The sequence below is a fragment of the Mercenaria mercenaria genome, chromosome 18, assembly GCF_021730395.1.
Source record: "Mercenaria mercenaria strain notata chromosome 18, MADL_Memer_1, whole genome shotgun sequence".
Lineage (NCBI taxonomy): Eukaryota > Metazoa > Mollusca > Bivalvia > Venerida > Veneridae > Mercenaria > Mercenaria mercenaria.
In genome coordinates this window covers 32,978,291-32,996,641 of record NC_069378.1, presented here as the reverse complement: position 1 = coordinate 32,996,641, position 18,351 = coordinate 32,978,291, and the positions used below count along the sequence as shown (strand labels likewise).

At 35.4% G+C, this 18,351-nt stretch overlaps 1 protein-coding gene across 4 annotated transcripts in view; it reads right to left on the bottom strand.

Annotated features, from left to right (window-relative positions):
• LOC123537834 (AP-3 complex subunit beta-2-like) overlaps window positions 1-18,351 on the bottom strand; it is a 45,206-nt gene that overhangs the window by 10,190 nt on the left and 16,665 nt on the right. For all 4 annotated transcript variants that reach the window (XM_045321685.2, XM_053529534.1, XM_053529535.1 and 1 more), the window contains 6 exons: window positions 14,742-14,839; window positions 14,068-14,257; window positions 8,918-9,050; window positions 6,164-6,216; window positions 3,944-4,111; window positions 2,517-2,769 (listed from right to left, as the gene is read on the bottom strand). In XM_045321685.2, coding sequence (XP_045177620.2) covers window positions 2,517-2,769; window positions 3,944-4,111; window positions 6,164-6,216; window positions 8,918-9,050; window positions 14,068-14,257; window positions 14,742-14,839 — 895 coding nt within the window. The remainder of the gene's footprint in view (window positions 1-2,516; window positions 2,770-3,943; window positions 4,112-6,163; window positions 6,217-8,917; window positions 9,051-14,067; window positions 14,258-14,741; window positions 14,840-18,351) is intronic.

Below are 18,351 nucleotides of genomic sequence, written 5' to 3'. Positions count from 1 at the left end.
TCATGTGACCCAGTTTTGAACTTGACCTAGATATTATCAAGATAAAAATTCTGACCAATTTTCATGAAGATTCATTGAAAAATATGGTCTCTAGGTTTTTCTATTATTTGACCTATTGACCTAGTTTTCGAAGGTACGTGACCCTGTTTCGAACTTTACCTAGATATCATCAAGGTGAACATTCTCACTAATTTTCATGAAGATCTCATGAAAAATATGGCCTCTAGAGAGGTCACAAGGTTTTTCTATTTTTATACCTACTGGCCTAGTTTTTGACCGCACATGACCCAGTTTCGAAACTGACCTAGATATCATCAAGGTGAACATTCAGATCAATTTTCATGAAGATCCATTGAAAAAAATGGCCTCTAGAGAGGTCAAAAGATTTTAATAATTTTAGACCTACTGACCTAGTTTTTGACCACAGTTGACTCAGTTTCAAACCTGACCTAGATATTATCAAGATGAACATTCAGACCAACTTTCATACAGATCCCATGAAAAGTATGGCCTCTAGAGATGTCACAAGGTTTTTTATTATTTGACCTACTGACCTAGTTTTTTATTGCACGTGACCCAGTTTCAAACTTGACCTAGATATCATCAAGGTGAACATTCTGACCAATTTTTATGGAGATCCATTCACAAGTATGGCCTCTAGAGAGGTCACAAGGTTTTTCTATTATTTGACCTACTGACCTAGTTTTTGATGGCACGTGACCCACTTTCGAACTTGACCTAGATATCATCAAGATGAACATTCAGATTAACTTTCATACAGATCCCATGAAAAATATGGCCTCTAGAGAGCTCACAAGGTTTTTCTATTATTTGACCTACTGACTTAGTTTTTGACGGCACGTGACCCACTTTCGAACTTGACCTAGATATCATCAAGGTGAACGTTCTGACCAATTTTCATGAACATGTCATGAAATATATGGCCTCTAGAGAGGTCACAAGGTTTTTCTATTTTTAGACCTACTGACCTAGTTTTTGATAGCACGTGACCCAGTTTCGAACTTGACCTAGATATCATCAAGATGAACATTCTGACCAACTTTCATACAGATCCCATGAAAAATATGGCCTTTAGAGAGGTCACAAGGTTTTTCTATTATTTGACCTACTGACCTAGTTTTTGATGGCATGTGACCGAGTTTCGAACTTGACCTAGATATCATCAAGGTGAACGTTCTGACCAATTTTCATAAAGATCTTGTGAAATATATGGCCTCTAGAGAGGTCACAAGGTTTTTCTATTTTTAGACCTACTGACCTAGTTTTTGATGGCATGTGACCCAGTTTCGAACTTGACCTAGATATCATCAAGATGAACATTCTGACCAACTTTCATAAAGATCCCATGAAAAATGTGACCTCTAGAGTGGTCACAAGGTTTTTCTATTTTTAGACCTACTGACCTAGTTTTTGACCGCACGTGACCCAGTTTCGAACTTGACCTAGATATCATCAAGATGAACATTCTGATTAACTTTCATGAAGATCCCATGAAAAATGTGACCTCTAGAGTGGTCACAAGGTTTTTCTATTTTTAGACATACTGACCTAGTTTTTGACCGCACGTGACCCAGTTTCAAACTTGACCTAGATATCATCAAGATGAACATTCTGGCCAATTTTCATAAAGATCCCATGAAAAATGTGACCTCTAGAGTGGTCACAAGCAAAAGTTTACGGACGGACGGACGGACGGACGGACGACGGACACCGCGCGATCACAAAAGCTCACCTTGTTACTTTGTGACAGGTGAGCTAAAAAGCAATAGTATCAAGCTTTTTAAATGATTACTGTTGCTTCATGCATTACCACAAATGGATGCTACCTAAAATAACTCGACAGTAGTCAGATAGTTCCGAGACTAGTCTTCGAGCCTGAACCCCTTTTTCTGTACCTTAGTTTTATAATGGCGGACATCTAAGCTAACTTTGCTGGGTATTTACATATCATTCAAAAAGCTTAAATTCCTTGCAAGTAATCAATAATTCTTCCAAAGAAGTCAGCAACACAGGTAAATCATGAAGAAATGATGTACTTGATGAATAAAGCAGGAATTTCTGTCTCTTTTTCAAGGATTTATCTTTTCTTTGGTGTTTACTTATAATTCCAGAGTCCTAGGTTATTCAATGAGTGTGGCAACCAGTTAAAATCAAGCATATGGTTGTCACAGAGCACATTCTTGATACTGAGTAATGGCAGATTCTAGCAAGATTGAATAATGGCAAAACGAATGTTGGCAAAGTTGAAATATGGCAAGGTTAAATAATGGCAAGCCTGGACAATGGTAAGATTGAATAATGGTAAAAGTTTAAAGATGGCAAAGTTGAATAATGGCAATAATGTACAATGGCAAGGTAGAAAGATTGCAAGATTGGATAAAGGCAAGATTATATTTCAGAGGCTGGTTCTAATTTGAAACTATTTGGATACTTAGAATAAAATAAAACATGAACTCCATTTCCAACTGGAGAGCTTACAAAAAGAGTTTATCTACCTTTAAACTTTGACTCCAGGACAGGTGCTGGTTTAGTTGACAGGAATATCTTCTTGGCATGTTTGGCTAGTTGTCCTTTCTCTCCTGTAGGCAAGACAAGTGCTCGTAAGAACCTAGACCTGTCTCTGATGTCGTAATTCTGGTCATATTTAGCGAGGTTGAAAACATACTGACATAGCAGCTTTGTCTGTTTACTGTTAGTTATCATCAGTTTAGCTCCCAGGTTCAGAATCTGTAGCTTCACAATATCCTCCTGTAAGTTCAGTAGTATTACATTAAGATGTTCTTTGCTCATTTTTAATTAAAATAACTGAGCTGCGCCATGAGAAAACCAACATAGAGGCTTTGCGACCAGCATGGATCCAGACAAGCCTGCGCATCCGCGCAGTCTGGTCAGGATCCATCCTGTTCGCTAACAGTTTCTCCAATTCCAATAGGCTTTAAAAGCGAACAGCATGGATCCTGACCAGACTGCGTGGATGCGCAGGCTGGTCTGGATCCATGCTGATGGCAAACCCACTATGTTGGTTTTCTCATGGCACGGCTCATATTTTATCACAAGATATTGACTGAAATGTAGAAAATCTTATTTAACTTTGGTTATAACCTAAAGCCATAATGTAGAAAGCAAATATAATTAAATGTTGTATCTTGTAACAGATATTTTATATATGGCTTTACATAACTTTTACATTTATTAGTGTTTAGTATTACTAAATAAGTTCAACACACACAGTACCATCTATAAAAGCACTAAGTTTATTCTATGTTTACAAAGATATGGTTTTGCTATTGCTCATTACTTTAAAATGTAAAATTGCAGCTTATAATAAATTCTGTAAAAAGTGGAAATGGAGCTGGGAGGGGTAGTTGTTAAGTTTAAACATTGGGTGGAGAAAACACACCTGTTTTCTAATAAATATTAACATGTGTCGAAAGTTTAAACGCCTATCCCCTTGCTTTAAATACTGATTTGTTTCGGGTTTAGCTTCATTTTCAACAGCATTTCAGTTATATTAGGACAGGCAATTGACATGATCTGTATTCCTGGATACTGTACAAGTACTAACTTGTTCTCTGCAAGAAGTTGGCAACTTCTACACATGAATAAGAGGTAGAAAACAAATGATTTCAGATACAATATCTTTTATCAAATCATCACGGAAAACATTCATGTCACCCGAGAATCAAGCTCTCAATCCTACAATCTGCGATCTCACTGCTGAGCTAAGCAGTGGAGATTTAAACACCGGCCAGAACAGAATTCAGAATGGTATCAACAATCAGTTGCTTAGAAGATGGAGTGGGTAAGAAATCCATAAACAGATATTACGTATAGTATGCACAAAATTTGAGACTTTTCTCAACAAAAGATATAAATCATGTATGTTCAAACTAAACATTTATAAATAAAAGAAACAACTAACCTCCTGAATGAAAGTTTTGGCCATTTTTCTGAGAACGTCTGGGGCAATTTTTGGTACCCTTTCACTGTATTCACCTATCAACCATAGTATACTGGCTCGAGCCATTGGCACCGTGATATTGTCTACCATCCTCGCCATGTGAATAATGATGTCTTTATGAGTGGATGACTGAAAACAGATAATTATACCTTGAGAGTGGATGACTATGACAAGTAACTTTACACCTGCATGAGTGGATGACTAAACAAGAGCTGTCCGTAAGACAGCCAAGCTCGACTATTTGAAATATTGTCACAGAAGCAGGAAAATATTACCCAAAATGTTAAATATCAAAAGAGTTTTAAGTTCGAAAGGGGACATAAGTTGACCAAAATGCATATCAGAGTTATGGGACTTGATGCTATCAACTAGTTTTATAACCCTGAAGAAACATGTTAAGTTTCAATTCCATATCTGCATTAGTTTTGGAGATAGTAACTTGCATGTAAAACTTTACTCAGAATTTTCTAAGTCCAAAAGGGGGCATAATTTGCCCAAAATACATGTCAGAGTTATGGGACTTGACCCAGTGAGGTTGGTAATTGATCTAGAAAAAGACAAAATAAGTTCCAAATCTATATACCTTTTGTTAATAGCTGTATGTACTTGCACGCAAAACTTTAACCAGGATTTTCTAAGCCCAAAAGGGGGCATAATTTGGCTAAAATGCAAGTCAGAGTTATGGGACTTGATGCTATCACCTAGTTTTATAACCCCGAAGAAACATGTTAAGTTTCAATACAATATCTGCATACGTTTTGGAGATAGTAACTTGCATGTAAAACTTTAACCAGGATTTTCTAAGTCCAAAAGGGGGCATAATTTGCCTAAAATACATGTCAGAGTTATGGGACTTGACCCAGTGAGGTAGGTAATTGATCTAGAAAAAGACAAAATAAGTTTCAAATTTATATGCCTTCTAGTAATAGCTGTATGTACTTGCACGCAAAACTTCAACCAGAATTTTCTAAGTCCAAAAGGGGGCATAATTTGGCCAAAATGAAAGTCAGAGTTATGGGACTTGGTGCTATCAACTAGTTTTATAACCCCGAAGACACAGGTGAAGTTTCAATTTAATATCTGCATTTGTTTTGGAGATAGTAACTTGCACGTAAAACTTTAACCAGAATTCCAAAAGGGGGCATAATTTGCTCAAAATGCATGTAAGAGTTATGGAACTTGACCCAGTGAGGTTGGTAATTAACCTAGAAAAAGAATAAATAAGTTTCAAAGCTATATGCCTTTAAATGATAGCTGTATGTACTTGCATGCAAAAACTTAACCAAGGTGTGACGCCGACGCCAGGGTGAGTAGAATAGCTAGACTATTCTTTGAATAGTCGAGCAAAAAACAAAAAATAATTGTGTTGTCATAAGTGGATCACTGAAATGATATAATTTTGTCTTTGTACGTTGATGACCTAAAACAGAGAATTATAACTTTATGAGTGGATGACTAAAACATGTAATTTTATGTCGACCAGTTTCTGATAAGATTTTTAAGTTTACACTAGATACGTATGAATATTTGGAAAAGTGACCATGCCGGATAAACAATCTTAGTAGATGGTTTCCAAAGAACATTCAACAAATATTTTAAAATTGGGCTAGCAGTGTGATACAAAAAGTTGTTCGGAATTTCCATTATTAACATCTAAAATGGAAGTGAGCACATCCACTTGCAGTCTTCTTGTTTTTCCAACAATCTTGGTTTTGGGCCTCCCAAGAAATTATCTTAAACCTGGACCAGATTTTTACCATTTTTTCCATACAGGGAAAAGTGACCAAGCCCTCTATAGGCTATCTGCTATCTTGCCATACATGTTATATTTATTACTTTGTATGTATATTGAAGATATGCTGATGGATCTTGTTTGATTTATTGCATAATAAAGATTCTTCTTCTTAAAAAAAATAAAAAATAAAAATAAAATATTATAGCGAAATTATTAATGTTTAGAAAAGATATTGTATGAAGAACTATTATTAGGTCAGATGCGACCAAGCTTAAACATTTGGATAACTTTGGAAGAGGATCACCAACATCTGTGCAGGTTTTCTTTCAAATTCAACCAAATAATTAACCTTTTAAGAGAAATATAGATTACAGAAGGTGAGTGGTCACAATAGGTCAGCTTGGGTACTTATTTACTAGAAAGTGTAACCAAACATAATACAGTACCTGCATCTGTAGCAACTTCTTGATCACAACAACACTTTCTGCTACAACACTTTCTGAAAATGAAATAAAATACCTTGTCAAAATCACTTTATGTTGTTCTAATATGCCTATTATAAATTAAAAGGACCAAATTTTTTTTTCCGGTGTTCCTCTTGGATATTTGCTATTTTGAACGTAGTCATTAACCACAGTTATTTGTTTCCTCCTCTTTATTATTTCTCATTTATACTTTTCTCTCTCTTAAATCTGCAAACCAATGAGCTTATTTTTTCATTACCTTTGTTCTAACATTATTAAAGCCCTTCTGTTTTTTTTTCTCTAAAAATGCTTCATAACCTTTTGCTAAGCAAATATTCTGTTTTTTGATCTTATACAAAATAACAAACATTTCCTCTGAAAAGTGCAATTAAGTCAGTTACAAAACAGTTTCAATAAAAAGCAGAAAAAAACTGTCATTAAAATATAGAACAAAGAAAAAGTGCTTTATAACTTCTCAGCTAACACACATTATTGCTCCTAACAAAACGTCAGTCTTATAGAAATGTTAGTAGTAGTCTAGAAATTGCGCAAGAGATTAAGTTTCATATAATAATTACAAGTCTAATAATAGGAGACTGGAGCATCCATATACTGTATAGTTATAACGTTTCTTACTGACAATGTATTAAAGACCAAATAAACTTTTTCTACCACATTTTGGGGGTGTGGGTTGTGGATGGGGTGGGGAGGGGTTGAGATGGAAGACAGGGTTGTGGAGTATGGATTCTACATCACAATCAAGAAACAGAAAAGATAACAAGAGGGCCATGAAGGCCCTGTATCGCTCACCTGACTTAGGAATCACCAAGATTAACATTCTGACCATTCATTAAGATACATATAGGGTCATAAATGTGGCCTCTAAAGTATTAATTAGCTTTTCCTTTGATTTGACCCAGTGACCAAGTTTTTGACCCCACATGACCCAGATTCGAACTTGACCTAAAGATCATCAAGATTAACATTCTGACTAAGTTTCATGAAGATGTAGTCATAAATGTGGCCTCTGGAGTGTTAACAAGGTTTTCCTTTGATTTGACCTAGTGACCTAGTTTTTAAACCCACCTGACCAATATTTGAACCTGATCTATAGATCATCAAGATTAACATTCTGACCAAGTTTCATTAAGATATGGTCATAAATGTGGCCTCTAGAGTGTTAACAAGCTTTTCCTTTGATTTGACCTGGTGACCCAGTTTTTGACCCTACATGACCAAGATTCAAACTGGACCTTGAGATCATCAAGATTAACATTCTGACTAAGTTTCATGAAGATACAGTCTTAAATGTGGCCTCTACAGTGTTAATAAGCTTTTCCTTTGATTTGATCTGGTGACCTAGTTTTTGACCCCAGATGACCCAATATCAAAATCGTCCAATATTTTATTGAGGGTAACATTCTGACCAAGTGTCATTAAGATTGGGCCAAAATTGTGACCTCTAGAGTGTTAACAAGGTTTTCCTTTGATTTGACCTGGTGACCCAGTTTTTGACCCTACACGACCAAGATTCAAACTGGATCTTGAGATCATCAAGTTTAACATTCTGACCAAGTTTCATGAAGATACAGTCTTAAATGTGGCCTCTACAGTGTTAATAAGCTTTTCCTTTGATTTGATCTGGTGACCTAGTTTTTGATACCAGATGACCCAATATCAAACTCGTCCAATATTTTATTGAGGGTAACATTCTGACCAAGTGTCATTAAGATTGGGCCAAAATTGTGACCTCTAGAATGTTAACAAGCTTTTCCTTTGATTTGACCTGGTGACCTAGTTTTTGACCCCAGATGACCAAATGCTGCTTAAATAACTGTAATAGAAAACAAAAGTACCAAATGGGCCTAGGTCACTCACCTAGGAATATCTGGAATAATCTTCCTGAAAGTGTGACTGAAGAATCATTCCAGCTGCTGCATCCTTAACCTTTAACCTATAATTGATCTTAAAAGCAATAGGGGTTATCTACTCTATTTGGCCAATCTACCCACCTAGTTTGAAGGGTGTAGTTTAAAGGCTTCTCAACAAATGCTAAGAGAACTGCTTTCAATATTTAGACACAAGTGACCTTGACATATAAACCTGAAAAGCTTAGGGCTCATGTACTTCATATGACCAATCATCCAACTGTGTTTGAAGTTTGTCTAGGCGAAAGGATTCTTATAGTGCAGAAATCATTTTGAATTTTCAGAGGTTTTTTCTTTTATTTGACCTAGTGACCTAGTTCTTGACCCCAGATGACCCATAATCGAACTTGTCCTAGGTTTCATCAAGACAAACAATCTGATTAAATTTCATGAATATCCGGTGAAAAATGCAGCCCATATTGCATGCACAAGATTTTTCTTCGAATTGACCGGGTGACCTAGTTTTTGACCCCAGATGACCCATATTCAAACTTGACCTAGATTTTATCAAGGAAATCATTCTGATCAAATGTCCAGTGAAAAATGCAGCCCATATTGCATACACAAAGCATTTCTTTGATTTGATTGTGTGACCTTGTTTTTGACCCCAGATAAATACTTATCAAACCTGAACTAGATTTCATCAAGACAATCATTCTGGTTGAATTTCATGAATATCCAAATAAAATATTGTGCCTCTATTGCATACACAAGCTAAGTGTGAACAGACGACTAACATCGAGAAATCATGATAACTCCCCTGAGCATTGCTCAGGTAAGCTAAAGTTATAGCCTCTGACAAACCTACCATCTCTATTTGACATCAGCAACACTAGACCATTCAAACAAGTATCTGTAACTTCAGAGATATTGCTGGCACATCTTCCGATAGCCTGGATAGTCGCAGCAGCAAATTCTTTGTCAGAACTTGTAACATATGTCTGAAAGTATACAGTGAATAGACTTACTTAATGCTCACTTATTTCTACTTAAACAAAAGCTCTCTGAAAAATACAAATGGCCCAATGATGACCTGTCCAATTTTCAGTCCCAAGATTACTGTGACCTTGTCCTTGATGTTCTAAATGATGTTCTAAATGATAGTGTTATCTACGTACCAAAGGCAATCATGCTATGAATTCTAAGAGCTGTAGGCTCAGCAGAAAGCAGTTTATAGGTCACTGTACCCTTGACCATCGAACCAACTAACCCCCAAAAAAAAGAACAGGTTATTTATTGACCATAGACAATCATCCTATGTAGTTTTAAAGCCCAGGGATTCTTAAGGTTTTTTCTGTCTCAAATTCACGGTGACTTTGTCCTTTAACCTAATGACATTTAGCCAAAACTATAAGGGTCATTTATTGACCACAAACAATTAACTATGAAGTTTGACCACCTGAGACCAAACCTTTTCTAGTTAATGACTAGAGACATAATGGTCTACTGAAAGAATGATCAAAACAATTGAATATAGCCCCTCTTACTCAGAAGCGGGTATAACAATGGAAGAATAAAATGTATCTAAATATTTGTAAATTGTATGACTGTTTACCATGATTATAATGCATTAAGTCATTAATTTTCTTTATATTTTGTTTTTTGACTAAATAATTATTATATATATTTAAGTTTATGCAGTGGCCATGAATCTTTTAACCTTTAGCCTGCTGGTGGCAAGTTATTCCACTTTTGCAACCAGTGCATACCAAGATGGGCCTGCACATCCTATTCAGTTAGTAAATTTTCAGTGAACACCCTTCAAATAATAAATGGTACTGCCCTAATTGAATGTCAGACCATTTCATTTTTGAAATTTAGCAGGGTGAAGGTTAAAAATCAGTGTTCTGCTGAGTACATTAAACTGCCATAAGATTAATCATAAATAAACAGAGAAATCTTAAAGTATTTCCGGACTAATTTCTGTGGATTTATGGTTTTGTTAAACTAAGTCAAATTAAACCTCAATATAATAACTTGTATCATAGCTCGGTGTTTTTTTCTTAACAAATTTGGTGCAGGTAATTCGTATACTCTTGAGTACAGGGCGCGGTAACTAAAAGTGTACAGGTATTTAATACCCGCACGCTAGTTACCGCACTGTTAGATAGAAAAGTATGCCAGCGTGTCTGGAACAGTAGACAGCAAAGTAATAGAAAGAACATTAAAACTCGAGGGTAAACGATTTGTACGAGGGGGCATAGCCCCCGAGTATAAATCGTTTACCCGAGAGTTTTAATGTTCTTTCTGTTTTGTATCATAGCCATCCATATATGGTAGTTGTAGGCGTTCCACATTGCCATATACAGCAGTTCAGTGAGTACTTAAAATCCTTGCTTTACAGATGTGTAAAGCCCAGGTAAAATAAACCAATGCTAGAGCAGAAAATCAATAAAATACACTTTGCTGTCTACTGTTCCAGACACACTGGCATACTTTTCTTTCCAACAGTGCGATAACTAGCGTGCGGGTATTAAATACCTGCACACTTTTAGTTACCGCACTCTGTACTCAGAGTATACGAATTACCTGCACCAAATTTGTTAAGAAAAAACACCGAGCTATGATACAAGTGTATTTTATTGATTTTCTGCTCTAGCATTGGTTTATTTTACCTGAGCTTTACACAGTTGTATAGCAAGGATTTTAAGTACTCACTGAACTGCTGTATATGGCAATGTGGACTGCCTACAACTACCATATATGGATGGCTATGATACAAAACAGAAAGAACATTAAAACTCTCGGGTAAACGATTTATACTCGGGGGCTACGCCCCCTCGTACAAATCGTTTACCCTCGAGTTTCAATGCTCTTTCTATTACTTATTCCACCAAGGATGTAATTTCAATGCCAAAAGCAATAAAATTTGTGTCAATCTTTCAAATAATTAATGTATATCATTTTACCAGGACATACTATAGCAAAGAGAAAAAATTAGCCTCGTAAATTGTTTTCTAGAAATGTAACCCAACTGTTGATATTTCCAATAATTTAGGTGTATCACCTTTAGAACAATTACAAGCTCTAAGATAGAATTTACACCAAACTTGTTTCCTAGAAAAATACTATGACTTTGAAAATGACAAATGACAAGTACAGAAATAACAGCCAGTAAGGAAGGTCAAGGTCATTATGAAACTAGAGATATCTGTAAGACAGCACGCTCCACTATTCGGCAATTTGACAGTAAAATGAATTTGTGTCTCAATAAGAGACCTATACTTTGAAAGGAAGATACACCAAGGCATAAAAAGACCCTACAACTTCGAGGGGTTAAAGTTATATCCAGAAAGCGAAGATTGCCAAAAAACTTTAAGCATGAAAGGGGTATAATTCTGTCAAAAATACAGTTAGAGTTATGGGGATTGTAACCACACATGCAGATGATGATTATAAAGAAATGTTTTTATCTTAAAGTCATTATCTTTTAAAGTACTAAAGATATGTCTATAAATGAAGCTTTCGAAAAAATTTAACATGAAAATAATTCCAAGTATAACAACCTGGTGACCTTGACCTTGGGTATAATGGGCCTAGCCCCTGCACATACTTTGTTTGTATGCTGGAAAATGTTTATGTGAAGTTACAATAAGATATAAGCAAATAGTAACAAAGATATGACAGAAAAACAAAGGCTGCCAAAACACTTTAACCTTAAAAATAACCAAAGTATAACACCTTGGTGACCTTGACCTTAAGTATTATGGGCCCGGCCCCTGCACATACTTTGTTTGTATGCTGAACAATGTTAATGTGATTACAGTAAGATATAAGCAATAGTATCAAAGAAAAACAAAGGTTGCCGAAAAACTTTAACCTTAAAAACCTAAGAATAACACCTTGGTGGCCTTGACCTTCGGTATAATGGGCCCAGCCCCTGCACATACTTTGTTTGCATGCTGAACAATGTTAATGTGATTACAGTAAGATATAAGCAATAGTATCAAAGAAAAACAAAGGTTGCCGAAAAACTTTAACCAAGAAAGCTCACGCCGACGCCAACGCCGGGGCGAGTAGAATAGCACCCCTATTTTCCAAATACTGGAGTCTAATAACAGTGAACTAGAAAATTTGACCAGATATTATTTTACACACAAAAGCTTACGCAAAATTTTCTGTGATGAAATGGAGCATAATTTTGCCGAAATATAAGCCAGAGGCATGAAACTTGCCAAGTGAGATCATCTCATAATGCCATAGATGTGCGGATAATCTGAAAACATTTACTGAAGAAATTCCTGAGAAACATAATTATGAACTCATAAAATTTCTATGCTAACATGGAATACTGGAAGACAATGTACGAAACTATTCAAAAATATTTATTAAGGTGTTATTATTTTGTATGTGTAAGAAATGCGTGTGTGCGTGCATGTGTGGTAGAATGAGGGTTGGGGGGGGGTCGCTTGAGGGAGTGGTGTATGACCCTAGGTCAAATACTTTTTGCAATATATGCAACACAAACTTTTAAACCCTTTATCCATATTTTTTAAGTCAAGTGTCAAACCTCTGATCTAAATGAGAGAAATCCCAAACAAATGGGCAAGTGCACAAAGTCACACGCTGAATAACAATGCTAACAAAGGGTCAAATTCCTTTTGAGATAATAGTTTTAGTGTCAGTGATAACCAATTACAACCCAAAGCCAATTTTTCAAACAAACTTGCTGCATACCAAATTAGGTGGCAGTATGTCAATCCTTACAAAAGACTTAAACTGGAAATTATCTTTTTGATGATCAAAGTGAAAGAATCCTTTTTTTCTAGTTTAGTAACCAAAACATTGTCCCTGACCTGTTGTATTCTACATGGCTCTTTTTCCTAAAAAGGAGATTTTTTTTTGAAAATCTGGTTAAAAACATGACAGAAGATGTTGCCAGGATGCTACAAACCAAGTCTCATGCAATTCTGACTAGTAATTTAGAAGAAGAAGATACTGACAACTGATGCTTGACCATCTATACAGGATCAGGGTAAGCAAAAAAAAATGTTCAATCTATATTTAAGAAATAATAAATATGTCCCTATATTTTATCAGCTAATAAAATATGGGCAGGAGTTCGGATGCGCAATAATTAAATCACCAGTGCGTAGCACGAGTGATTTAATATTTCGCATCCGAACGATTGCCCATATTTTATTAACTGATAAAATTATTGGAACATATTTATTATTTCGATTCTAACCACGCAAATTCTTCGCATTTTACAGCACTACATTTTAGCTCGATACGTCATTCGGCTGGTTGTATGCTATTATAAAAACCTCCCCACGAATGGAAAGCGTTGCATAAAACGGAATTTTCCGATATTCAGTAAATTTTAATTAAAGTATTAAGTAGTTACTGCTGTAAAAATGTTATTTTCAATAACATTAAAGGTCAGATATAGTAAATACTTCATTCAAAATTTATATATGCAGTTTCTAAAAATAGTACACATCACATACATGATGGCACTGAAACATACACGCCAGAACATTGCGGCATATAAACACGTAAACACTTGGGTCTGGAAGATTGGAACATGAATTATAATTTATTTACTGTCAAAGTAGAATCTAGTTGACATTTATGGTGCCTACAATGCAGAAATTGTAAACTACGCACACGGCCAGATAGAGATCTAGATGCACCGATGTTGAAGTTGAAACTTACCGGGCTGAAACATTTTCTTACGGTAAAAATATAAACAAATGAATTCATCATTTAGAAATTGCTTGTTTCAGAAAATTTGATGTACATGTACTTTTTATTACTACTACTTAGCACAGAAAACGTAGGGTATTTAGTCTGCATATAACGGAAGCAGAGTGGCATTCAGTCATGTTACATCGTATGGTGGAATGGAACAGCTATATTTTATCGTAGATTCATGTAGAGGCGATTTCGCTATATGTTTATATAGCAACTGCTGCGGATCGTGTTAGAATTGAATTTAAAGCTAAAACAAAATACCTGTAATTCTCTCAATATTGTAGCAATGTTGGTTTCCGTGGCGAGACTAGTCAAGATTTCTAGTTTAAGGAGCTTTATGTGTGTGGCATCGTTCGACCTCACATAGAAACTCTTCAGGAATGGTTCAAACATGCCCTTCTGCTTCAGTGACATGGTTGCTATGTTACTTAACACTACATACTGAACTTCACTGAAAGAGATAATAATAAATAGATCAGTTGTGTTGCTGTGAACTTACAAAAAATTTGCAGTAAAAAAGATTTGCCACACACGGGTTCTTAATTCTAGAGATGTGAGTTTGAGGATTTTGAACTTTAAGAGTTTCATGATTCTTGAGTTTTATTGTGCAAACTGAAAAAAAAAAACAAATTCAAAGAAAGATTTTCTCCACAAAGACAGTTTTTTTCAGTATATCATATTTGGGCTGAAAGTTCTAAGATTTCATAGCTTGTTTACATCTTTTCCAAACCTGTCACAAAAAAAAAATGATTTTGAGATATTAAGCAAAATATTTTTTTTTTGCAACACGAAGTTGAATTTATGCTTTTTTTGTCTTCTATAATCTAACTTTCATGTTATTTCATGTCCTTTTATATCATCTGCAAATTTTGAACATGAAGTTGCATACAACAAATTCTGGTACAAAAGGGACAACAGTGAAAACCATGACTTACGAATGTGATCTCAGGAGCCGTATCAGTGACCTTGCCACCGTGGAGACCTCTGATTTTGGAGCACAATGATGATACAGTTGTGCTACTGCCATGACAACCTGGAACAACAAATCATGTCTAAATTATACACTCTCAGTATCACTTGTTTCACAGAAAGGAAAATCACAAGGTACTGTTATATATGTAAGATTTATTTTACATACTGGTGAACCTCTGTACATTAGGAAAACAAGATCTTTTAAGAAAATGTCCGTAAGTCAGGTCTATGTAATAGCATTGACCTCAACGTTAGACCTTAATCTCACCCCAAGCCACTGGTTAGAACAATCTTGCTAGAAGACCACTACATAAAGCATTGACATTGTATGTAACTAAAGACAGGTGGATGCTGGATAGTATGAAAACAACCGCTCCAATGTAACCCTCAGGTGAGCTAAAACTCCACAGGTAGTTTTTAACAACGGTAAACGCTGTCACCAGACCCATTATTCTAAATCATCAAAGTTTAACAGTGATTTTTTTCAGTTTTGGGGGAAGGGGGTCGGTGCCCTTTGGAGGGGGAAAAATACGACGTAAAACTAAGAAAAGGGGAATTTTCATTTGTGATGAAATAAACTATAGTTTCAAGTTTATTGATAAATTCAGGGCCCATAAGAGCATGTGACATGACATATAACACAATGTAGCATACCAATACCAGATAACCAAATATTTTTTTCAAATGTGGAGGATAAGACATCCATAATTAGACTACCAAAATTTACAACAGACATTAGGTCCCTTCCTAAACAAGTCGGTGAGTGCCTGTTTTTATTTCGGCAGTGGCTACGATTACGGTACCGTAATCCTAGCCTCCGATTCTAGGATTACGGAAGTTCCGTTTTCCTAGACAAACCTATGAGAATAGGCTAGGATTACGGAAGTATTTAAGAGGCATCAAATATTATTCATGCATAAATGATGTTGTAAACTTACTTTTTTCACTTAAAATAGCGAAATGAAATACGAAAACGAATACGGGTGTTGATTTCGCCCGATTCTATATGCGAGGAAATCTAAAGTGACTGGCAAAATCAAATCATAAACTTTTAAGGAATAAATATTTAAAAAAATATTTTTGAGCTATTATTAAGAATATATATAATTCTTCATTTGTCTGCCAATTTTCAAACAAGAAATATATTTATTAAGTGTGGTTTTGGAAAGAAAAACTTATTTATACATACGGATGTTGATTTCGCCTGTTTCTTTAAGATTATACTAACCCGAAATGGGTGATCGACAGCACGAAATAATAGGACAGGCATGAAAAAAAAAACACACGATATTTTTAGTGAAATAAGTTAGTTTACAATAACATTTGTGCATGTCCTAACATACATTTGATGCCTCTTAAGTATTTCCGTAATCCTAGCCTATCCTCATAGCTGTGTCTAGGAATACGGAACTTCCGTAATCCTAGAATCGGAGGCTAGGATTACGGTACCGTAATCGTAGCCACTGCCTTTTATTTCTGTCAAATTCTGACATTTGCAGTCACTGTTACATTTGACCTGTCACAATAAAAACAAACTGTAAAAAAATGTATGCGTTGGACTAGTCCCTTCCCAAAGCATAAAATCAAACCCTGACTAATTAGAAGAGGGAAAACTCAACACTACCCAGCCAAACAAATAGAATGCAAATCATTTACAGACTAACATTCAACAGCGTTGTTGTGCAAAATAATAAAGCGCTTCGATGATTCTGATTTATCAAGGGAAGTTACTCCAACCGGTGTTGATGTAAACAAAACACGAGATACCGAGGTGAAATGTTTTCTATATGAAAATAAATAAAATAAACTAGTGAATTATGATTTAATTGATTGGATTTTTTTTTATTTTCGGAGGGGAATTTTAGGCATCGGAAAGGGGAAAAAAACATACTATTTTGAGGGGGGAATGGGGCCGAATTTCGCCGAATATTTTGGTGAAAAAAAAAAACGCTGTTTAACATCAGATTTTTTACTTAGATTTAAAAATGCTAAATATTCATGTGCTCTTTCATTTCTTAATTAGTACAGATTGTAATAAAACTGGACATGAATGTGCAATTTGAATCTACAAACCCCTCAGCAAAATTTTACCAATATAAATTTCTTCTAAACAAAGTTATGACAAATTAAAGATTTACTATCTTCTAAATTTCAATCTTTAAACGCTGATAATTATGGACTCAGTGTCATGTTATCAGAGGATCTATTTATAGACATGCCTTGTCCACATGGTAACATACATCTTGGGTGTAACAAATGACTAATTATACAGTGTTTCTGTTTTAGCATTTTGGCATCTTTTTTTTTTTTTGCAAAAATTTGACCTCATTCAATGCTCCAAAAAGTAAGCTGTTTTTTTTAAAACCTTTCTTTCCTAACTTCCTAAAACAGAAAATGTTAATACTTATACCAGAATCATAACAAAAGCTAATATGAAGCAATTCTTCTCCTATTTTAGTTGTTAAAACACGATTTTCCCCTCCTAATGGGCCCTGCAACCATTCCCCCAGTACACGAAAACAAGAGGGTCATGATGACCCTGAATCGCTCACCTGAGTAATATGAGCCACATGTTTCAAATGGCAAACTGATGCTAAGATATTAAGAAAGTAGGTCAGTAGGTCACATTCATGGTCACTGAAAGTCAGTCTTTAAGATCGGTATGCAAAACTGTACATGTCATCCAAATTTCAAGACTGTATCTTAAACAAGAAAGTAGGTCAGTAGGTCAAGGTCACAGTCAAGTGACATCATATTACTTGGGGTCATCAGGTAATTATAATTAAACAGTCTTGGAAATAGGATCAGATGACTTTTTAAGTATTTTTCCTATATAACTCACATAATAACTAAGTGATCCCAGGGCGGGGCCTCTTTTAACCCCAGGGGCATAATTTGAACATTTTTTGGTAGAGGACTACTAGACAATGCATCATACCAAATATCAAAAGCCTAGGTCGTATGGTTTCAGACAAGAAGATTTTTAAAGCTTTTTCCTATATAAGTCTTTATAAAACTTGGGACCCCCAGGGCAGGGCCTCTTTTCACCCAAGGGTTACAATTTGAACAATTTTGGTTAAGGACCATAAGACAATGCTACAAACCAAATATCAAAGGTCTAAGTGTTGTGGTTTCAGACAAGAAGATTTTTAAAACAAGAGCACCGCCTTGCGGGTGCTGACGCTCATCTGATTTTTTTTGTGTAATAGAAATATTGTCCTACCCATGATTTTCTAAGTCTAAAAAGGGCTATCATTCTTGCAAAAAGCAGGATAGAGTTATGTTTCTTGATGTTCAGTGTCCACTTATGATGGTGAAAGCTGTTGCAAGTTTTAAAGCAATAGCTTTGATAGTTTATGAGAAAACTTGACTTAACATAATACCCAACCAAGAAAATGATTTTCTAAGTCCAAAAGGGGCAACAATTATTGCAAAAAGCAGGATGGAGTTATGTTGCTTGCTGTACAGGGTCAGCTTATGATGGTGAACAAGTGTTGCAAGTTTCAAAGCAATAGCTTTGATAGTTTAAGAGAAAAAGTTGACCTAAACATAAAACTTAACCAAGAAATCTGA